Genomic DNA, 22,955 nt, shown 5'->3' with positions numbered 1-22,955 from the left:
ATGCAGCTAGCCCTGAGATGGGGTGCTTCATTATCACAGGAGATGTGAATGGAGCTGAACAGTTTAGAATCACCAGCCAACAGCCTCAATCCTGACCTTATGATAGAGTGAAGGTCATTAATGAAGCAGCTGAAGATGGTTGGGCCAGGGATGCTGCCCTGAAGAATTCCAACAGCGATGTTGTGGAGCTGTGATGTTTGGCCTTCAGCAATCATGACCATCTGCCTTAGTGTCAGGTATGACACCAACCACTGGAGGGTATGCCCTTTGAATCCACATTGACCTCAGTTTTGCTCCTATGTGGCACAATCAAATACAGCCTTGATGTCAAGGGCAGTTACTCTCACCTCTCTAAGGGCATTCATCTCTTGTATCCATGTCTAGATCAAGGTTTTGAGAACGTCAGGAGCCGAATCGTTCTGGTGGAACCCGAACTGAGCATGGGAGAGTAGGCTATTGTTGACTATACTAGGTGTAGCCTGATGGCACTAGTGATTACTTCTTCCATCAGTTTAGTGATAATTTGAAGGAGACTGATAGGGTGATAATTGTGCTGCTTTTTGTGAATAGGGCATACCTGGGCACTCTTCCACCTTGCCAGGTAGATGCCAGTGTCATAGCCTCGCTGAGATATCTTGCTTAGGGGGCTGCTAGTGTTTTGGTGTACCACCATACCAGGCTACCAGTAGGTGTATGGCTTGTGCTCAAATAGCTTATAAGCATTACAGCTGGGATGTTATCAGGGCCCATAGCCATTGATATCTATAGTATATTTAATATCATGTGGAGGGAAACAAATTGGCTAGAAACTGGCATCTATGATGATGGGAACCACAGGAGGAAGCCATGTGAGATCATTCATTTGGCACATTTAGCTGAAGATACCTGCAAATGCTGCAGCCTGGTTTCTTGCACGTACATACTGGGCTCCACCACAAGAAGATGGAATGTGTATGGAGCCTCTTCCTCTTGTCAGTTGCCTGATGTCCATCACCATTCTTACAGTAGGGCCTCAGAGCTTTGCTCTGAACTGTGGTTGTGGGACTGCTTTAATCCATTGGTTGTGCGACCCTTAGCTCCATCTATACCCTGCTGCTTTTATTGTTCAGCGTGCAGGTAGCCCGGTGTTATAGCTTCACTAGTATGGTGCCTCATTGCAAGGTACGGCATGGAGGAGGGTCATCACCATCCCTCACTTCCACATATTTACATTTCCTAGCAGGATTGACTGGATCATGATCAGCGTGGCACTCACGGCAGCATTGGTAAGGAGGTGACAGACAGTAGGTGTATAGTTTGTGCTCAAGTAGCTTACTGGCATGCATTGTCTACGTGAAGACAAGAGGAATGGCCATTGAGGTAAGATGCCAGGGAGTCCCACTGAACTGCAAGAGTTAGCATCTTCAGTTAAGTGAGGAGTGGGGGGGGAATTTTGATAATGTATTTCGCCGTTATCTTTACACTTGCCGTTAACTACTGTTCACTCTGGCTCAGCCCCTTAGTGCCTGTCCTAAGTGCTCTTCTAACTACTCTAGTGCTCCAACGAGGGGGTGGTGGGCGAGAAAAGGATAGCATGTGCCACTGCCATTGGCATGTAAAAGTGCCTTAGCGCTCCCACTGATCTGTGGGAGAGCATCCATGGCCCATCCATGCTTTCTTTCAAGCTTAGTAAGCTATAGGAAATTTATAAATGTGTGGACATTGAGGGAAGAGTTAGTCAAATGTGTCTTCAGGCACTTTTGTTAAAATAGAACCATAGGGGGGAAACTTTCAAGTCGGGAACACCCGGTTTACCTCCAAAAAATTATCACTAAGGGATTGAAAGTCGAGTTACAATCTGACACACACGTTTCGCGCAGAATTTGTCCATCACCATTTTGAATCAGGCCTTCTTTAACGCATCCCGCGCTGTCACCTGAAATTGGCGGGCGCTATTTAAGCATGCGAGTTAGGGTCCTGCGCTTGCTTTAGAGCCCAAAAACCCCTTTCATTAGCTCGGATGTCCTATTCGCCAATTATAAATCAGTCACATCCTCACAAAATGTATTACCTCACACTTATCCACAGGAAATTGGAACTTCCACCTGACTGTCCATTCATCATTAGCAACAACAACTTGGATTTATATAGTGCCTTTAACAGAGTAAAACATTCCACTGGCCTGTTTATATAGTCCTGAAGTCTTTTACAGCTTGCTGAACCTTTTGTGTTATCAGCAAATGTCAACATTATGCCCACTATGTCCAAGACCAAAACATCTATGTACACCGAGAACTAAAAGTATACCTAGCACTGAACCCTGTAGTGTACCACTTCCAACCCTTCTCCAATCTGAGCAACCCCCATTTACCCAAATTGTTTATTTCCTGTACATCAACCAACTCTCTCTCCATGCTGCTGCAGTTCCTCTTATGCCATATGCCTGAATTTTTTCTAAGACGGCTCTTATGTGACACCTTTCTGAATGCCTTCTGAAAATCCATATACACTACATCTACTTCATTCCCTTTATCAATCCAATCAATCGGTCACCTCTTCAAAAAGGTTTGTTAAATTTGTCAAACACAACCTGTCTTTAACAAATCCATGCAAAATATTTTATTTAGTGGTCAGATTAAGCAGGCAGTTTCGCTGGTAACATTATCGAGTATATTCAGAAACAATAGGAGTGAGATCAGCTTAAATAGGAATATGGAGGGACAGAAAAGACTACTGCAATCCCAAAATTCAAAGAATTTCATACACATTTTCATTCTCATAACCCTTTATCAAATATCTATCTAATTCTCTCTTGAATTTGCTAGTATTGTTCATCTCTACTGCATCCCAGGAAATCATGTTCTATATACGCACCACCCTCTGCGTAAAGTTGTTAAAGTTAAGCTCTCTATTCGGTTTCCCCAATTGTGCTGCATCTCTAACCATTTATTTCATCACAGTGACCCCTTAAAGTGGTCTTCAGAGGCGACCCCACTGAGGACAGGCTATCAGCAGAACTACGGTAATTCAGTGCTTCAATTCTCACCTTAAGCTGTCTGAAGAACCAGCTTCAGGATGCAGGTGATAGGTCCGATGGAGATTGGATAGTTCTTTACCAATTACCTGCTGTGTTGTGTCATCATGCCACATTAAACCTGTCGGGAATAAAAAGCAGAATTGAACTGAAAATATAATTACCATCCATTTTCTCTACTGGTGCCGGAATATGACTTAGGTTTGGTTCTCAAATGGACTGTGCTGTTTTTGAGTTAACAGGTGTGAGTTCAGGCGTTTGAGCGTTTTAGGCCACTGCCACTGCCACACGACAGGCTGTGCTAAACATATTAATTTAGTTATTCATGGAATTAACAATCAGATGATTATCAACAATGTTTTTTCTCCTCCCTCCCTCTCCCCGCCCCCAAACCGAAGGCATTGACAGTAAACGCCAGCAGACTACCTGACAGAGCTGAGTCCAAGATTGTCCTAAGCATACACATAATTGCTGTGCAGCAATCATGAGCAAGATTATCATTTGTCCCTTCCCTATTTCATGGTACGCTGCAGCCAATTGCAGCATCCTTACCACTGCTCTAGTGGAGATCGGCTAATTCACCATAGGCCGAGGATTGGACCGGGCCAGTGTGGCTCAGAGACGGAAACCTTGCCGTAGACGGATCTCACATACGAAAATGACGGGCAGGAAAAGACCAGCTGGTCCATTAAGCCTGCTCCACAGTCATGATGCTTGGAGCATGACGACTAGATCTTTCTTAACTACCCCCCCCCCCCCCCCGACCCCCGCCTCCACTCAGGAATGTAATTTCCTGGGAGAGGCAAAAAAACCCTGCAAAAACCCAGGGCTAATGAGGGGGTAAAAAAATCTGGAAAATCCCTCTCACTAACAGTCCCCTTCAACAAAAAGCATTTGGAAAGCAGATCCCATCATGTCCACAAGAGAAATGTTTCGGCCACAGACATCTTAAGACTTGCAATATGCACAGACACGGACATGGTCAGAACATTAAATTTATGGCCTCAGCCCTTCTCCAATTTCTGTAAAAGCTGGCAGACCCTCCAAGAGCCTCAGAGAGGTTGAAAACAGCTTCTGAGGTGAGTCGCCACGCTGCCGACAACATAGGGCCATTTTGTGTATATCAATGCATCGCTGCCAGAATCATTGACCTGTGGTGACTGCAACATCAGTCTTGGAAACTCATGATACAGAGGGCAACTCACCAACTTCCCCTTCCTCTCCTGAAGGTTCTAGCTTTTGCTGGGGTAAAGATCGATGGGCACTGGCAGCCCTACTGTGAGCGTCAGCTAGCTATTTGACTGTGGGGGGGCCCTATCCTGACCTCATCACAACATTCGCGCACATGGACATTCCAGCAGGGTTTGCTGTGTGACAATCAGGAGAGGGTATGCTGGCTGATTTCTCCCCCCGTTCTCCCCCCACAACCCCAAATCTCCCTTAACTGGACCAGTCATATAAATACTGTGGCTACAAGAGCAGGTCAGAGGCTGGGTATTCTGCAGTGAGTGACACACCTCCTGACTCCCCAAAGCCTTTCTGCCATCTACAAGGCACAAGTCAGGAGAGTGATGGAATACTCTCCAATTGCCTGGATGTAGCTCCAACAACACTCAAAAGCTCAACACCATCCAGGACAAAGTAGCCTTCCCGATTGGCACCCCATCCACCAACTTAAACATTCACTCCCTCCACCATCATCGCACCGTGGCTGCAGTGTGTAAGATGCACTGCAGCAATTTGCCAAGGCTTCTTCAACAGCACCTCCCAAACCCGCAACCTCTACCACCTAGAAGGACAAGGCCAGCAGGTGCTGAGACATTCCTGATCTTCAGAATTACACTAGTCGATGAATTTACTACCTGTGCTATATTGTGGAAGCTACAGGAAGATTTTTTAAAAATTGCTTTTATTTAATATTTCTCACTTAAAAAAACATAGAATCATAGAATGGTTACAGCACAGAAGGAAGCCATTCAGCCCATCGAGCCAGTGCCGGCTCTTTGTAAGAGCAATCCAGTCATTAACCCCGCTCATTCCCCGTAACCCTGCAAATTTTTCCCTTCAAGTATTTAACCAATTCCTTTTTGAAAGCCACGATTGGTTGGTGGAAGCAGATTCATTCAGGCAGCGCATTCCAGATCATAACTACTCACTGCGTAAAAGAGCTTCTCCTCATATCGCCTTCAGTTCTTTTGCTGATCACCTTAAACTGTGTCCTTTGCTTCTCCACCCTTCCGCCAATCGGAACAGTTTCTCTTTATTTACTTTATCTAAACTCTTCATGATTTTGAACAGTTCTTTCAAATCTCCTCTAAACATTTTCTGCTCTAAGAAGAACAACACCAGCTTTTCCAGTCTTTTTTCTTATTCGTTCATGGGATGTGGACATCGTTGGCGAGGCCAGCATTTATTGCCCATCCCTAATTGCCCTCGAGAAGGTGGTGGTGAGCCGCCTTCTTGAACCGCTGCAGTCCATATGCTGAAGGTTTTCCCACAGTGCTTTTGTTAGGTAGGGAGGTCCAGGATTTTGACCCAGCGACGATGAAGGAACAGCGATATATTTTCAAGTTGGGATGATGTGTGACTTGGAGGGGAACGTGCAGGTGGTGTTGTTCCCATGTGCCTGCTGCCCTTGACCTTCTAGGTGGTAGAGGTCACGGGTTTGGGATGTGCTGTCGAAGAAGCCTTGGCGAGTTGCTGCAGTGCATCTTGTAGATGGTACACACTGAAGCAACAATGCGTCGGTGGTGAAGGGAGTGAATGTTTAGTGTGGTGGATGGGGTGCCAATCAAGCGGGCTGCTTTGTCCTGGATGGTGTCGAGCTTCTCGAGTGTTGTTGCAGCTGCACTCATCCAAGCAAGTGGAGAGTATTCCATCACACTCCTGACTTGTGCCTTGTAGATGGTGGAAAAGCTTTGGGGAGTCAGGACGTGAGTCACTCGCCGCAGAATACCCAGCCTCTGACCTGCTCTTGTAACCACAATATTTATGTGACTGGTCCAGTTAAGTTTCTGGTCAATTGTGACCCCCAGGATGTTGATGGTGGGGGATTCGGTGATGGTAATGCCGTTGAATGTCAAGCGGAGGTGGTTAGACTCTCTCGGTGGAGATGATCATTGCCTGGCACTTGTCTGGCGCGAATGTTACTTGCCACTTATCAGCCCAAGCCTGGATGTTGTCCAGGTCTTGCTGCATGCAGGCTCGGACTGTTTCATTATCTGAGGGGTGGCGAATGGAACTGAATCCTGTGCAATCATCAGCAAACATCCCCATTTCTGACCTTATGATGGAGGGAAGGTCATTGATGAAGCAGCTGAAGCTGGTTGGGCTTAGGACACTGCCTATCCACGTAACTGTTGTCCCTCACCCCGGAACCATTCTAGTAAATCTTTTCTGCACCCTCTCTAAGGCCTTCACATCCTTCCTAAAGTGCAGTGCTCAGAATTGGACACAATACTCCAGTTGTGGCCGAACCAGTGTTTTATAAAGGTTCATCATAACATCCTTGCTTTTGTGCTCTATGCCTCTATTAATAAAGCCCAGGATCCCGTATGCTTTTTTAACCACTTTCTCAACCTGTCCTGCCACCTTCAAAGATTTGTGCACATATACCCCCAGACCTCTCTGTTCCTACACCCCCTTTAGAATTGTACCATTCAGTTTATATTGTCTCTCCTCATTCTTCCTGCCAAAATGTATTATTTCACACTTCTCTGCGTTAAATTTCATCTGCTATGTGTCCACCCATTCTACCAGCCTGTCTATGTCCTCTTGAAGTCTGTTACTATCCTCCTCACTGTTTACTCTCACAGCACTTTACAAGAGGGAGATCTGGACCACCGTGTGAGACACAAGTATACTAAATGATGAGAAATAAAAGTCTGTTGAAAAGGTCTGTTTCCAAGCTAGGAAATATACAAACATATGAATTATGAGCAGGAGTAAGCCTTTCGGCCCCTCGAGGCTGCTCTGCCATTTGATAAGATCACGGCTGATCTGATTGTGACCTCAACTCTACTTTCCCATCTACCTACTATAACCTTTGACTCCCTTGTTAATCTATCTAACTCAGTCTTAAAAATATTCAATGACCCTGCCTCCACCGCTCTCTGGGGAAGAGAGTTCCACAGACTCACGACCCTCTGAGAGAAAAAATTTCTCCTCATCTCCGTCTTAAATGGGAGATCCCTTATTTTTAAACTGTGGCCCTTAGTTCTAGTCTCTCCCACAAGGGGAAACATCCTCTCAGCATCTGGCCCTTCTAGTCCCCTCAGGATCTTATATGTTTCAATAAGATCATCTCTCATTCTTCTAAACCCCCGAGTATACAGGCCCAACTTGTCCAACCTTTCCTCATAACATAAACCCCTCATCCCAGGAATCAGTCGAGTGAACCTTCTGTGAACTGCCTCCAAAGCAATTATATCCTTTCTTAAATAAGGAGACTAAAACTGCACACAGTATTCTAGATGTGGTCTCACCAATGCCCTGTACAACTGTAGCAAAACATCTCTACTTTTATATTCCATTCCCCTTGCAATAAATGACAACATTCCATTTGCCTTCCTAATCACTTGCTGTACCTGCATACTAACTTTTTGTGATTCATGTACTAGGACACCCAGATCCCTCTGTACCTCAGAGCTCTGCAATTGCTCTCCATTTAAATAATATACTGCTTTTCCATTCCTCCTGCCAAAGTGGACAGGATATAGAAGGCATTTAGTGACAATATCACTGAGATGGTTTAAGGATGCTGATGTGAGGAATGGAAAAAGTGCCACATCCTGCAGCAGGAGATGCTTTTCTGAAATTGGGGCTGAGACATGTTGTTGGGGCAGAGTTAGAGGGAACTTTACTTTGCGCCTGGCTGTGCGACACCTGACCTGGGAGAGCTTGATGCTGGCACCGGGGTGCCTGAAATGGGAAGAGTTCCATTTCCCAGCCATAAAATCCCTTAGCTTGATGAGCACGAAGATTTTCTTTAAAAGAAACAAGAGAGTGTCTGGCATTAGTACCAGCTTGTGAGATGGCTCGATCTTCATTATAGCAGTGACTACACTTCAAATAGTATTTCACTGGCTGTAAAGCACTTTGAAAGGCGCTATATAAATGCACGTCTTTCTTTCTTTTTCTCTGTAACATGGCATCTTGAAGGGCCCATCTGGTAACTTTCTTCAAATAATTATGATCTATGGACTTCACATGTTGGCCTCAAAGAAGAAAACAAAAATGTGAGTAATCCAGCACAATTTCCCTACTGACGAAGCAAAATGCAGCAATAAACCTGTGGGAAGATGCTGTACCCAGGCCTTTTCCTTATAGCACTTACTCTGTGAGGCCCTCTAGACCAAGCCCATAAAATAGGCATATAATTGAAGTGCTTCTGTTGTCCGCCTCGGCCTTGACAGTGCTGCTTGTGTAATTTGATTTTTGTTTTTGTCTCTCTCCCACGCAACTGTGTGGCCAATAAATCAGTAGGGAAGGAATTACAAAATGACAGCTTCAAACAAGATTAGATCTGAGAAGTAATATACAGCAATTTCCTACTTTCGCAGTCCTGGCCACCATTTTTAATAGTTAACCTGCTGCGCAACCCAATTATTTCTATTAAGGTCAATTCACATAAGTGACATCACACTTACACATCTGTACTTGTGATTACCCACCTTATTTCCATGTCAGTGGATAACAAGTTTTCTCCGTGATAAATGCAGGAATTAGTTTTCACAATATCAAAGCAACTCATACTGTTGTCTAATATCTTTGCAACATCAAGATATAGAAGTTTCCAGAGCTAATTTAAAAGTTACTTCATGTTTTTTTTTTCGTTCATGGGATGTGGGCATCGCTGGCAAGGCCAGCATTCATTGCCCATCCCTAATTGCCCTTGAGAAGGTGGTGGTGAGCCGCCTTCTTGAACCGCTGCAGTCCATGTGGTGACGGTTCTCCCACAGTGCTGTCGGGTAGGGAGTTCCAGGATTTTGACCCAGCGACGATGAAGGAACGGCGATATATTTCCAAGTCAGGATGGTGTGTGACTTGGAGGGGAAGGTGCAGGTGGGGTTGTTCCCATGTACCTGCTGCCCTTGTCCTTCTAGGTGGTAGAGGTCGCGGGTTTGGGAGGTGTTGTCGAAGAAGCCTTGGCGAGTTGCTGCAGTACATCCAGTAAATGGAATGCACTGCAGCCACGGTGCACTGGTGGTGAAGGGAGTGAATGTTTAGGGTGGTGGATGGGGTGCCAATCAAGCGGGCTGCTTTGTCCTGGATGGTGTCGAACTTCTTGAGTGTTGTTGGAGCTGCACTCATCCAGGCAAGTGGAGAGTATTCCATCACACTCCTGAATTGTGCCTTGTAGATGGTGGAAAGGCTTTGGGGAGTCAGGATATGAGTCACTCGCCACAGAATACCCAGCCTCTGACCTGCTCTTGTAGCCACAATATTGATGTGGATGGTCCAATTAAGTTTCTGGTCAATGGTGACCCCCAGGATGTTGATAGTGGGGGATTCGGTGATGCTAATGCCATTGAATGTCAAGCGGAGGTGGTTAGACTCTCTCTTGTTGGAGATGGTCATTGCCTGGCACTTGTCTGACGCGAATGTTACTTGCCACTTATCAGCCCAAGCCTGGATGTTGTCCAGGTCTTGCTGCATGCAGGCACGGACAGCTTCATTATCTGAGGGGGTGCGAATGGAACTGAACACTGTGCAATCATCAGCGAACATCCCCATTTCTGACCTTATGATGGAGGGATGGTCATTGAAGAAGCAGCTGAAGATGGTTGGGCCCAGGACACTGCCCTGAGGAACTCCTGCAGCAACGTCCTGATGATTGGCCTCCAACAACCACTACCATCTTCCTTTGTGCTAGGTATGACTCCAGCCACTGGAGAGTTTTCCCCCTGATTCTCATTGACTTCAATTTTACTAGGGCTCCTTGGTGCCACACTCAGTCAAATGCTGCCTTGATGTCAAGGGCAGTCACTCTCATCTCACGTCTGGAATTCAGCTCCTTTGTCCATGTTTGGACCAAGGCTGTAATGAGGTCTGGAGCCGAGTGGTCCTGGCGGAACCCAAACTGAGCATCGGTAAGCAGGTTATTGGTGAGTAAGTGCTGCTTGATAGCACTGTTGATGACAACTTCCATCACTTTGCTGATGATTAAGAGTAGACTGATGGGGCGGTAATTGGCCGGATTGGATTTGTCCTGTTTTTTGTGGACAGGACATACCTGGGCAATTTTCCACATTGTCGGGTAGATGCCAGTGTTGCAGCTGTACTGGAACAGTTTGGCTAGGGGCGCGGCTAGTTCTGGAGCACAAGTCTTCAGCACTACAGCCGGGATGTTGTTGGGGCCACTGTCATTAACTTTTCATTAAAATGTCAATAACATTTTCATTAACGTTGTCATTAACATTGTCATTAACTAAACCCAATAAAACCTGCTGCCACCTTGCACTGTATGTATTGGTTTGACAGCGTCACCTGCTTTCCGATGGAGCAATGCTAGAACCATAAGAAGCTATCATGTCAGTTTGGCTCAGCTGGTAGAATTCTTACCTCTGAGTCAGAATGGACTTGAGCATGTAATCGAGGCCATGCTTAAAAATTACAATATTAAAATTGGCCCTCAGTTGAAATTCAAACTGATGTGAAACTCTGACTCTGGTCAAACTGCACTAAATGGGAACAGGAGGTTGCAAAGTTCGAAGCACAAGCCGAGAATGGCTCTCAGTCAAGCGAGAGCTCTGCACACACATGTTTCAAAGTAAGAAAGAACTTGCATTTATATAGTGTCTTTCACGATCGCAGGACGTCCCAAAGCGCCTCACAGCCAATGAAGTACTTTTTGAAGTGTAGTCACTGTTGTAATGTAGGAAACACAGCAGCCAATTTGCGCACAGCAAGGTCCCACAAACAGCAATGTGATAACGACTTGATAATCTGTTTTGGTGAAGTTAGTCGAGGGATAAATATTGACCGGGGAGAACTCCACTGCTCTTCTTCAAAATAGTGCCTTGGGATCTTTTATGTCCACCTCAGTGGGCTGACGTTTAACGTCTCGTCTGAAAGACGGCTCCTCCGACAGTGAAGCACCCCCTCTGTACTGCACCGGAGTGTCAGTCTAGGTTTTGTGCTCAAGTCCCTGGAGTGGGACTTGAACCCACAACCATCTGACTCAGAAGCGAGAGTGCTAACACTGAGCAGGTGTCAGCTTTTTATTTCACAACGAGTGCTTGTGACATGTTGAAGTAAGGTGGATGACATGGAGTGTGGCCTCAGGAGACTTCATACCACACCAAGGTGGATCAAACAAGGCAGCAGCACAATCCAATGGTAATAAAAAGATCATGAAATATAGGGATTAAAACTACACTGTGTGAAATCAGTAACAAATGCATTAATGTCCCTAAATTTCCTGGATCACAGTCAATGTAGAAAATACACTGGAGTAATGCTGGAGGAGCTCCCAGGAGTTTCCCGGCCATTGCGTTGCTGTGCTAGCGATTTCACTCTGTCAGTGCCTACTGCCGTGGCGCCTCACTCTCAGAGCCTCTTGCCTTTGCTGCTCCTCTTCCCTTTCCATTATAATGCAGAGTAAGAGGTATGCCCATCGAGAAAGACATCCCAGCTGCTTGGTCCTTCTGAACACGTGAGGGGCGGGGTGGGCGTGGGGGTTCGAAAAAATTCCGGTGCTCTGCGGCTGACAGCACTTTGGTTAACTATAGTGCAGGATAAAAATTAAGCAGCGAAGAAAATCACTATCAAATGCCAGAAATCTCGGTTACTCTGAGATATCAGGTGACTTCGGGCCGTGCTGCGACTTATTTGCGTAAATCCAGGAAGTTCACGTGAGCTGGTCTTTTGCGTTGAACTGCCTAAATGAGCAGCAGAGGGTTTCGGCAGACATAGCCTGGAAATGACGGGATGAATGAAATTCACGCAATGGCGATGTACAATGCCACTGTAGAACAGTTATGCGCGAATTTCCTCAGAAAGAGAGGGCACAGTGCCTCAGTTACGCCAAAACATTCCAGGAAACTCCGGGTTAACGTCTTTTGCGTGAAATTCTGCCCGCCATTTTTGAACGCATTAGCTTGGTTTTTTTAAGTAAGCTCGTGCCTTTGTTAGAATAGCAGATAGCGCAAAATGACACTCAAAAGTATAAAATGCTTGTTACTGATTTCACACACAAGGGGTGATTCCACAATCTGGTGCTTGCAGTGGGGACCAGCACTCACAGGGCGGCTCATTTGATCGCGGCTGCGTAGTCCATAGTTCTCTATCCGCTACAAGAAACGGGCAGAAGATCACGGGTTGCACGCCGCCATTTCCCAAGGCGCGCAACCCACGGGCGTCGGATTGCGGAATGGCCTCGATGACGATTCCCAGCTTCGTGAGGTAGTCCCACGATTAAAGCCGTCATTTCCGGAAGCACAGGTGGATTATCACTGTAACCGATGCTTCATGCTCTTGTCTTTTCAACCCTGATTGTACAATTGCCAACATCGTGATTCCCGCTGCTGACAACACACCACACCCGGAGGTACGATGGCGACGTACAAGAAATCCCCGTTGTTTGAAGGTGAGATGACCGGAATTGCTGCTCGTGGATCTCTGTCAGGCCAGTCGCCTTCAACACTAGGGCAGGACTGCCACCTGCAGTCTGATGGCCATTTTCCCGCACAGGCACTTGAGACGTTGTCCCACCTGGGAGCGAGGCGTGTCTGCTTGGCTCAGAGAGTGTTAGTGTAAATATTTAAAAGCATATGGGTGAAAATAAAACGAGGGAAGAACACCACCTTCAGCAAGGTGCACTAAACGATAAGTTCTAAAGTGAAAACGCATACAGATTCTTTAAATACAGTACCCTCTTTTCAACCCAAAAACATGGGGGTGAAATTCATAATTAGCAATAGATTCTTTTATTATCTTAATGGCGAGAAACTGGAAAGTACTGCAGTACAAAGGGATCTGGGGGTCCTAGTGCAAGAAAATCAAAAGGTTAGTTTGCAGGTGCAGCAGGTGATCAAGAAGGCCAACGGAATGTTGGCTTTTATTGCTAGGGGGATAGAATATAAAAACAGGGAGGTATTGCTGCAGTTATATGAGGTATTGGTGAGACCGCACCTGGAATACTGCATACAGTTTTGGTCTCCATACTTAAGAAAAGACATACTTGCTCTCGAGGCAGTACAAAGAAGGTTCACTCGGTTAATCCCGGGGATGAGGGGGTGGACATATGAGGAGAGGTTGAGTAGATTGGGACTCTACTCATTGGAGTTCAGAAGAATGAGAGGCGATCTTATTGAAACATATAAGATTGTGAAGGGGCTTGATCGGGTGGATGCGGTAAGGATGTCCCCAAGGATGGGTGAAACTAGAACTAGGGGGCATAATCTTAGAATAAGGGGCTGCTCTTTCAAAACTGAGATGAGGAGAAACTTCTTCACTCAGAGGGTAGTCGGTCTGTGGAATTTGCTGCCCCAGGAAGCTGTGGAAGCTACATCATTAAATAAATTTAAAACAGAAATAGACAGTTTCCTAGAAGTAAAGGGAATTAGGGGTGACGGGGAGCGGGCAGGAAATTGGACATGAATTTAGATTTGAGGTTAGGATCAGATCAGCCATGATCTTATTGAATGGCGGAGCAGGCTCGAGGGGCCAATTGGCCTACTCCTGCTCCTATTTCTTATGTTCTTATGTTCTGATGTAACAGATCGCTGAAAATAATCGTACACCTCACAAGCTGCTTGTGTCAACCAGCGTAGCTCCTGGCCAGGGCATGGCCTGCCTCTCTTGTCCCTCTCCTTCAAGAGAGCAAGAGAAACACCTTTACACAGAGAGTTGTGAGCCTACGGAATTCACTTCCAGAGTTAGTGGTTGAGGCACTCCAGTGACTGGTACTGAGAGGAGAAGAACACTTCACTAAAATGATTTCACTCTTTGAGCTTATCTTTACTGATTAGAGACAGGATTAGTATTTAGAAACCTACCAGTACAACAGTACAATCATTGCTGTGTGGGTCACCAGGCTGGGTGAATGTGTGACAGGCAAGGTGTGACACATTTGACATCGAAAATTCTTTCAATGGTGCCACTGACAGGTGTAACTGATACTACAGCTGGTACAATGGATTTACCCCATAGGGGCATGGTGACCATAAAAGTTTTCAATGAAACACACGCTCCACATACTGAATTTAATATTATAACAGATGGTGGAATTAATGAGAAAGTAATTTGCTCCAATTTCTCGTTTTCTCAGCAAAAGTGTCGAAAGAGACACATAAGAACATAATAGGAGCAGGAGTAATCCATACGGCCCCTCGACCCTGCTCCGCCATTCAATCAGATCATGGCTGATCTTCAACCTCAACTCCACTTTCCTGCCCGATCCCCATATCCCTTGATTCCCCTAGAGTCCAAAAATCTATCCACCTCAGCCTTGAATATACTCAACGACTCAGAATCCACAGCCCTCTGGGGTAGAGAAACCCCAAAGATTCACAAACCTCGAAGTGAAGAAATTCCTCCTCATCTCAGTCTTAAATGTCCGACCCCTTATCCTGAGATTATGCCCCCTAGTTCTAGACTCTCCAGCCAGGGGAAACAACCTCTTAGCCTCTACCCTGTCAAGCCCCCTCAGAATCTTATACGTTTCAATGAGATCACCTCTCATTCTTCTAAACTCCAGAGCAAAGTCAAGTGCTATGTTTGCTCCTGGCTTGAACTCCATGTGAAATGTTCTAATCAGTGATGAGGGAAGAGGGAAAGCCATCAACATTCAGAGCGGTAATGCAGCTGTATGCACATTGCCCCCTTGTGGACTATCTCATCACCTGCACACCAGAGGATGACCCAGACCACAGTCAGAAGTCCTATTTCTCTGCTAAATGCTCATTTTTATTTGAAAAATTGAAAATACACTCCCTAGGAATGTCTGCAAACATATACACAGTCCAGGGGACCCCCAGTGATTCTTAACACACTCCTGGGGAACATCTGCAAATATTAACATTCTCCCGGGGAAGCTCAGCAAATATTAACCCATCCTCTAAGAATGGCTGCAAATATTCGTACACTCCCAGAGACTCTCTGCAAATATTCGTACACTCCCAGAGACTCCCTGGAAATATTCGTACACTCCCAGAGACTCCCTGCAAATATTCGTACACTCCCAGAGACTCCCTGGAAATATTCGTACACTCCCAGGGACTCCCTGCAAATATTCGTACACTCCCAGAGACTCCCTGCAAATATTCGTACACTCCCAGGGACTCCCTGCAAATATTCGTACACTCCCAGAGACTCCCTGCAAATATTCGTACACTCCCAACGACTTTCTGCAAATATTCGTACACTCCCAGGGACTCCCTGCAAATATTCGTACACTCCCAGGGACTCCCTGCAAATATTCGTACACTCCCAGGGACTCCCTGCAAATATTCGTACACTCCCAGAGACTCCCTGCAAATATTCGTACACTCCCAGGGACTCCCTGCAAATATTCGTACACTCCCAGGGACTCCCTGCAAATATTCGTACACTCCCAGGGACTCCCTGCAAATATTCGTACACTCCCAGGGACTCCCTGCAAATATTCGTACACTCCCAGGGACTCCCTGCAAATATTCGTACACTCCCAGGGACTCCCTGCAAATATTCGTACACTCCCAGGGACTCCCTGAAAATATTCGTACACTCCCAGGGACTCACTGCAAATATTCGTACACTCCCAGGGACTCCCTGCAAATATTCGTACACTCCCAACGACTTTCTGCAAATATTCGTACACTCCCAGGGACTCCCTGCAAATATTCATACACTCCCAGGGACTCCCTGCAAATATTCGTACACTCCCAGAGACTCCCTGCAAATATTCGTACACTCCCAGGGACTCCCTGCAAATATTCGTACACTCCCAGGGACTCCCTGCAAATATTCGTACACTCCCAGGGACTCCCTGCAAATATTCGTACACTCCCAGGGACTCCCTGCAAATATTCGTACACTCCCAGGGACTCACTGCAAATATTCGTACACTCCCAGGGACTCCCTGCAAATATTCGTACACTCCCAACGACTTTCTGCAAATATTCGTACACTCCCAGGGACTCCCTGCAAATATTCGTACACTCCCAGAGACTCCCTGCAAATATTCGTACACTCCCAGGGACTCCCTGCAAATATTCGTACACTCCCAGGGACTCCCTGCAAATATTCGTACACTCCCAACAACTTCCTGCAAATATTTGTACACTCCCAGGGACTCCCTGCAAATATTCGTACACTCCCAGGGACTCCCTGCAAATATTCGTACACTCCCAGGGACTCCCTGCAAATATTCGTACACTCCCAGAGACTCCCTGCAAATATTCGTACACTCCCAGAGACTCCCTGGAAATATTCGTACACTCCCAGGGACTCCCTGCAAATATTCGTACACTCCCAGAGACTCCCTGCAAATATTCGTACACTCCCAGGGACTCCCTGCAAATATTCGTACACTCCCAGAGACTCCCTGCAAATATTCGTACACTCCCAACGACTTTCTGCAAATATTCGTACACTCCCAGGGACTCCCTGCAAATATTCGTACACTCCCAGGGACTCCCTGCAAATATTCGTACACTCCCAGGGACTCCCTGCAAATATTCGTACACTCCCAGGGACTCCCTGCAAATATTCGTACACTCCCAGAGACTCCCTGCAAATATTCGTACACTCCCAGGGACTCCCTGCAAATATTCGTACACTCCCAGGGACTCCCTGCAAATATTCGTACACTCCCAGGGACTCCCTGCAAATATTCGTACACTCCCAGGGACTCCCTGCAAATATTCGTACACTCCCAGGGACTCCCTGCAAATATTCGTACACTCCCAGGGACTCCCTGCAAATATTCGTACACTCCCAGGGACTCACTGCAAATATTCGTACACTCCCAGGGACTCCCTGCAAATATTCGTACACTCCCAACGACTTTCTGCAAATATTCGTACACTCCCAGGGACTCCCTGCAAATATTCATACACTCCCAGGGACTCCCTGCAAATATTCGTACACTCCCAGAGACTCCCTGCAAATATTCGTACACTCCCAGGGACTCCCTGCAAATATTCGTACACTCCCAGGGACTCCCTGCAAATATTCGTACACTCCCAGGGACTCCCTGCAAATATTCGTACACTCCCAGGGACTCCCTGCAAATATTCGTACACTCCCAGGGACTCACTGCAAATATTCGTACACTCCCAGGGACTCCCTGCAAATATTCGTACACTCCCAACGACTTTCTGCAAATATTCGTACACTCCCAGGGACTCCCTGCAAATATTCATACACTCCCAGGGACTCCCTGCAAATATTCGTACACTCCCAGAGACTCCCTGCAAATATTCGTACACTCCCAGGGACTCCCTGCAAATATTCGTACACTCCCAGGGACTCCCTGCAAATATTCGTACACTCCCAGGGACTCCCTGCAAATATTCGTACACTCCCAGGGACTCCCTGCAAATATTCGTACACTCCCAGGGACTCACTGCAAATATTCGTACACTCCCAGGGACTCCCTGCAAATATTCGTACACTCCCAACGACTTTCTGCAAATATTCGTACACTCCCAGGGACTCCCTGCAAATATTCGTACACTCCCAAGACTCCCTGCAAATATTCGTACACTCCCAGGGACTCCCTGCAAATATTCGTACACTCCCAGGGACTCCCTGCAAATATACGTACACTCCCAACAACTTCCTGCAAATATTTGTACACTCCCAGGGACTCCCTGCAAATATTCGTACACTCCCAGGGACTCCCTGCAAATATTCGTACACTCCCAGGGACTCCCTGCAAATATTCGTACACTCCCAGAGACTCCCTGCAAATATTCGTACACTCCCAGGGACTCCCTGCAAATATTCGTACACTCCCAGGGACTCCCTGCAAATATTCGTACACTCCCAGAGACTCCCTGCAAATATTCGTACACTCCCAGGGACTCCCTGCAAATATTCGTACACTCCCAGGGACTCCCTGCAAATATACGTACACTCCCAACAACTTCCTGCAAATATTTGTACACTCCCAGGGACTCCCTGCAAATATTCGTACACTCCCAGGGACTCCCTGCAAATATTCGTACACTCCCAGGGACTCCCTGCAAATATTCGTACACTCCCAGAGACTCCCTGCAAATATTCGTACACTCCCAGGGACTCCCTGCAAATATTCGTACACTCCCAGGGACTCCCTGCAAATATTCGTACACTCCCAGGGACTCCCTGCAAATATTCGTACACTCCCAGGGACTCCCTGCAAATATTCGTACACTCCCAGGGACTCACTGCAAATATTCGTACACTCCCAGGGACTCCCTGCAAATATTCGTACACTCCCAACGACTTTCTGCAAATATTCGTACACTCCCAGGGACTCCCTGCAAATATTCATACACTCCCAGGGACTCCCTGCAAATATTCGTACACTCCCAGAGACTCCCTGCAAATATTCGTACACTCCCAGGGACTCCCTGCAAATATTCGTACACTCCCAGGGACTCCCTGCAAATATTCGTACACTCCCAGGGACTCCCTGCAAATATTCGTACACTCCCAGGGACTCCCTGCAAATATTCGTACACTCCCAGGGACTCACTGCAAATATTCGTACACTCCCAGGGACTCCCTGCAAATATTCGTACACTCCCAACGACTTTCTGCAAATATTCGTACACTCCCAGGGACTCCCTGCAAATATTCGTACACTCCCAGGGATTCCCTGCAAATATTCGTACACTCCCAGGGACTCCCTGCAAATATTCATACACTCCCAGGGACTCCCTGCAAATATTCGTACACTCCCAGGGACTCCCTGCAAATATTCATACACTCCCAGGGACTCCCTGCAAATATTCGTACACTCCCAGAGACTCCCTGCAAATATTCGTACTCTCCCAGGGACTCCCTGCAAATATTCGTACACTCCCAGGGACTCCCTGCAAATATTCGTACACTCCCAGGGACTCCCTGCAAATATTCGTACACTCCCAGGGACTCCCTGCAAATATTCGTACACTCCCAGGGACTCACTGCAAATATTCGTACACTCCCAGGGACTCCCTGCAAATATTCGTACACTCCCAACGACTTTCTGCAAATATTCGTACACTCCCAGGGACTCCCTGCAAATATTCGTACACTCCCAGAGACTCCCTGCAAATATTCGTACACTCCCAGGGACTCCCTGCAAATATTCGTACACTCCCAGGGACTCCCTGCAAATATACGTACACTCCCAACAACTTCCTGCAAATATTTGTACACTCCCAACAACTTCCTGCAAATATTCGTACACTCCCAGGGACTCCCTGCAAATATTCGTACACTCCCAGGGACTCCCTGCAAATATTCGTACACTCCCAGAGACTCCCTGCAAATATTCGTACACTCCCAGGGACTCCCTGCAAATATTCGTACACTCCCAGGGACTCCCTGCAAATATTCGTACACTCCCAGGGACTCACTGCAAATATTCGTACACTCCCAGGGACTCCCTGCAAATATTCGTACACTCCAAACGACTTTCTGCAAATATTCGTACACTCCCAGAGACTCCCTGCAAATATTCGTACACTCCCAGGGACTCCCTGCAAATATTCGTACACTCCCAGGGACTCCCTGCAAATATACGTACACTCCCAACAACTTCCTGCAAATATTTGTACACTCCCAGGGACTCCCTGCAAATATTCGTACACTCCCAGGGACTCACTGCAAATATTCGTACACTCCCAGGGACTCCCTGCAAATATTCGTACACTCCCAGAGACTCCCTGCAAATATTCGTACACTCCCAGGGACTCCCTGCAAATATTCGTACACTCCCAGGGACTCCCTGCAAATATTCGTACACTCCCAGAGACTCCCTGCAAATATTCGTACACTCCCAGGGACTCCCTGCAAATATTCGTACACTCCCAGGGACTCCCTGCAAATATACGTACACTCCCAACAACTTCCTGCAAATATTTGTACACTCCCAGGGACTCCCTGCAAATATTCGTACACTCCCAGGGACTCCCTGCAAATATTCGTACACTCCCAGGGACTCCCTGCAAATATTCGTACACTCCCAGAGACTCCCTGCAAATATTCGTACACTCCCAGGGACTCCCTGCAAATATTCGTACACTCCCAGGGACTCCCTGCAAATATTCGTACACTCCCAGGGACTCCCTGCAAATATTCGTACACTCCCAGGGACTCCCTGCAAATATTCGTACACTCCCAGGGACTCACTGCAAATATTCGTACACTCCCAGGGACTCCCTGCAAATATTCGTACACTCCCAACGACTTTCTGCAAATATTCGTACACTCCCAGGGACTCCCTGCAAATATTCATACACTCCCAGGGACTCCCTGCAAATATTCGTACACTCCCAGAGACTCCCTGCAAATATTCGTACACTCCCAGGGACTCCCTGCAAATATTCGTACACTCCCAGGGACTCCCTGCAAATATTCGTACACTCCCAGGGACTCCCTGCAAATATTCGTACACTCCCAGGGACTCCCTGCAAATATTCGTACACTCCCAGGGACTCACTGCAAATATTCGTACACTCCCAGGGACTCCCTGCAAATATTCGTACACTCCCAACGACTTTCTGCAAATATTCGTACACTCCCAGGGACTCCCTGCAAATATTCGTACACTCCCAGGGACTCCCTGCAAATATTCGTACACTCCCAGGGACTCCCTGCAAATATTCATACACTCCCAGGGACTCCCTGCAAATATTCGTACACTCCCAGGGACTCCCTGCAAATATTCATACACTCCCAGGGACTCCCTGCAAATATTCGTACACTCCCAGAGACTCCCTGCAAATATTCGTACACTCCCAGGGACTCCCTGCAAATATTCGTACACTCCCAGGGACTCCCTGCAAATATTCGTACACTCCCAGGGACTCCCTGCAAATATTCGTACACTCCCAGGGACTCCCTGCAAATATTCGTACACTCCCAGGGACTCACTGCAAATATTCGTACACTCCCAGGGACTCCCTGCAAATATTCGTACACTCCCAACGACTTTCTGCAAATATTCGTACACTCCCAGGGACTCCCTGCAAATATTCGTACACTCCCAGAGACTCCCTGCAAATATTCGTACACTCCCAGGGACTCCCTGCAAATATTCGTACACTCCCAGGGACTCCCTGCAAATATACGTACACTCCCAACAACTTCCTGCAAATATTTGTACACTCCCAGGGACTCCCTGCAAATATTCGTACACTCCCAGGGACTCCCTGCAAATATTCGTACACTCCCAGGGACTCCCTGCAAATATTCGTACACTCCCAGAGACTCCCTGCAAATATTCGTACACTCCCAGGGACTCCCTGCAAATATTCGTACACTCCCAGGGACTCCCTGCAAATATTCGTACACTCCCAGGGACTCCCTGCAAATATTCGTACACTCCCAGGGACTCCCTGCAAATATTCGTACACTCCCAGGGACTCACTGCATATATTCGTACACTCCCAGGGACTCCCTGCAAATATTCGTACACTCCCAACGACTTTCTGCAAATATTCGTACACTCCCAGGGACTCCCTGCAAATATTCATACACTCCCAGGGACTCCCTGCAAATATTCGTACACTCCCAGAGACTCCCTGCAAATATTCGTACACTCCCAGGGACTCCCTGCAAATATTCGTACACTCCCAGGGACTCCCTGCAAATATTCGTACACTCCCAGGGACTCCCTGCAAATATTCGTACACTCCCAGGGACTCACTGCAAATATTCGTACACTCCCAGGGACTCCCTGCAAATATTCGTACACTCCCAACGACTTTCTGCAAATATTCGTACACTCCCAGGGACTCCCTGCAAATATTCGTACACTCCCAGAGACTCCCTGCAAATATTCGTACACTCCCAGGGACTCCCTGCAAATATTCGTACACTCCCAGGGACTCCCTGCAAATATACGTACACTCCCAACAACTTCCTGCAAATATTTGTACACTCCCAGGGACTCCCTGCAAATATTCATACACTCCCAGGGACTCCCTGCAAATATTCGTACACTCCCAGAGACTCCCTGCAAATATTCGTACACTCCCAGGGACTCCCTGCAAATATTCGTACACTCCCAGGGACTCCCTGCAAATATTCGTACACTCCCAGGGACTCCCTGCAAATATTCGTACACTCCCAGGGACTCCCTGCAAATATTCGTACACTCCCAGGGACTCACTGCAAATATTCGTACACTCCCAGGGACTCCCTGCAAATATTCGTACACTCCCAACGACTTTCTGCAAATATTCGTACACTCCCAGGGACTCCCTGCAAATATTCGTACACTCCCAGGGACTCCCTGCAAATATTCGTACACTCCCAGGGACTCCCTGCAAATATTCATACACTCCCAGGGACTCCCTGCAAATATTCGTACACTCCCAGGGACTCCCTGCAAATATTCATACACTCCCAGGGACTCCCTGCAAATATTCGTACACTCCCAGAGACTCCCTGCAAATATTCGTACACTCCCAGGGACTCCCTGCAAATATTCGTACACTCCCAGGGACTCCCTGCAAATATTCGTACACTCCCAGGGACTCCCTGCAAATATTCGTACACTCCCAGGGACTCCCTGCAAATATTCGTACACTCCCAGGGACTCCCTGCAAATATTCGTACACTCCCAGGGACTCACTGCAAATATTCGTACACTCCCAGGGACTCCCTGCAAATATTCGTACACTCCCAACGACTTTCTGCAAATATTCGTACACTCCCAGGGACTCCCTGCAAATATTCGTACACTCCCAGAGACTCCCTGCAAATATTCGTACACTCCCAGGGACTCCCTGCAAATATTCGTACACTCCCAGGGACT

General features: G+C 47.1%; 1 protein-coding gene across 2 annotated transcripts in view; it reads right to left on the bottom strand.

Annotated features, from left to right (window-relative positions):
- Positions 1 to 22,955, bottom strand: part of ptprn2 (protein tyrosine phosphatase receptor type N2) — a 924,398-nt gene that overhangs the window by 509,205 nt on the left and 392,238 nt on the right. For both annotated transcript variants that reach the window (XM_068008124.1, XM_068008134.1), the window contains exon 4: positions 3,026 to 3,134. In XM_068008124.1, coding sequence (XP_067864225.1) covers positions 3,026 to 3,134 — 109 coding nt within the window. The remainder of the gene's footprint in view (positions 1 to 3,025; positions 3,135 to 22,955) is intronic.

The sequence above is a fragment of the Heptranchias perlo genome, chromosome 2 (assembly GCF_035084215.1).
Source record: "Heptranchias perlo isolate sHepPer1 chromosome 2, sHepPer1.hap1, whole genome shotgun sequence".
NCBI classification, from domain to species: Eukaryota; Metazoa; Chordata; class Chondrichthyes; order Hexanchiformes; family Hexanchidae; genus Heptranchias; species Heptranchias perlo.
This window is presented reverse-complemented; position numbering and strand designations above follow the sequence as displayed.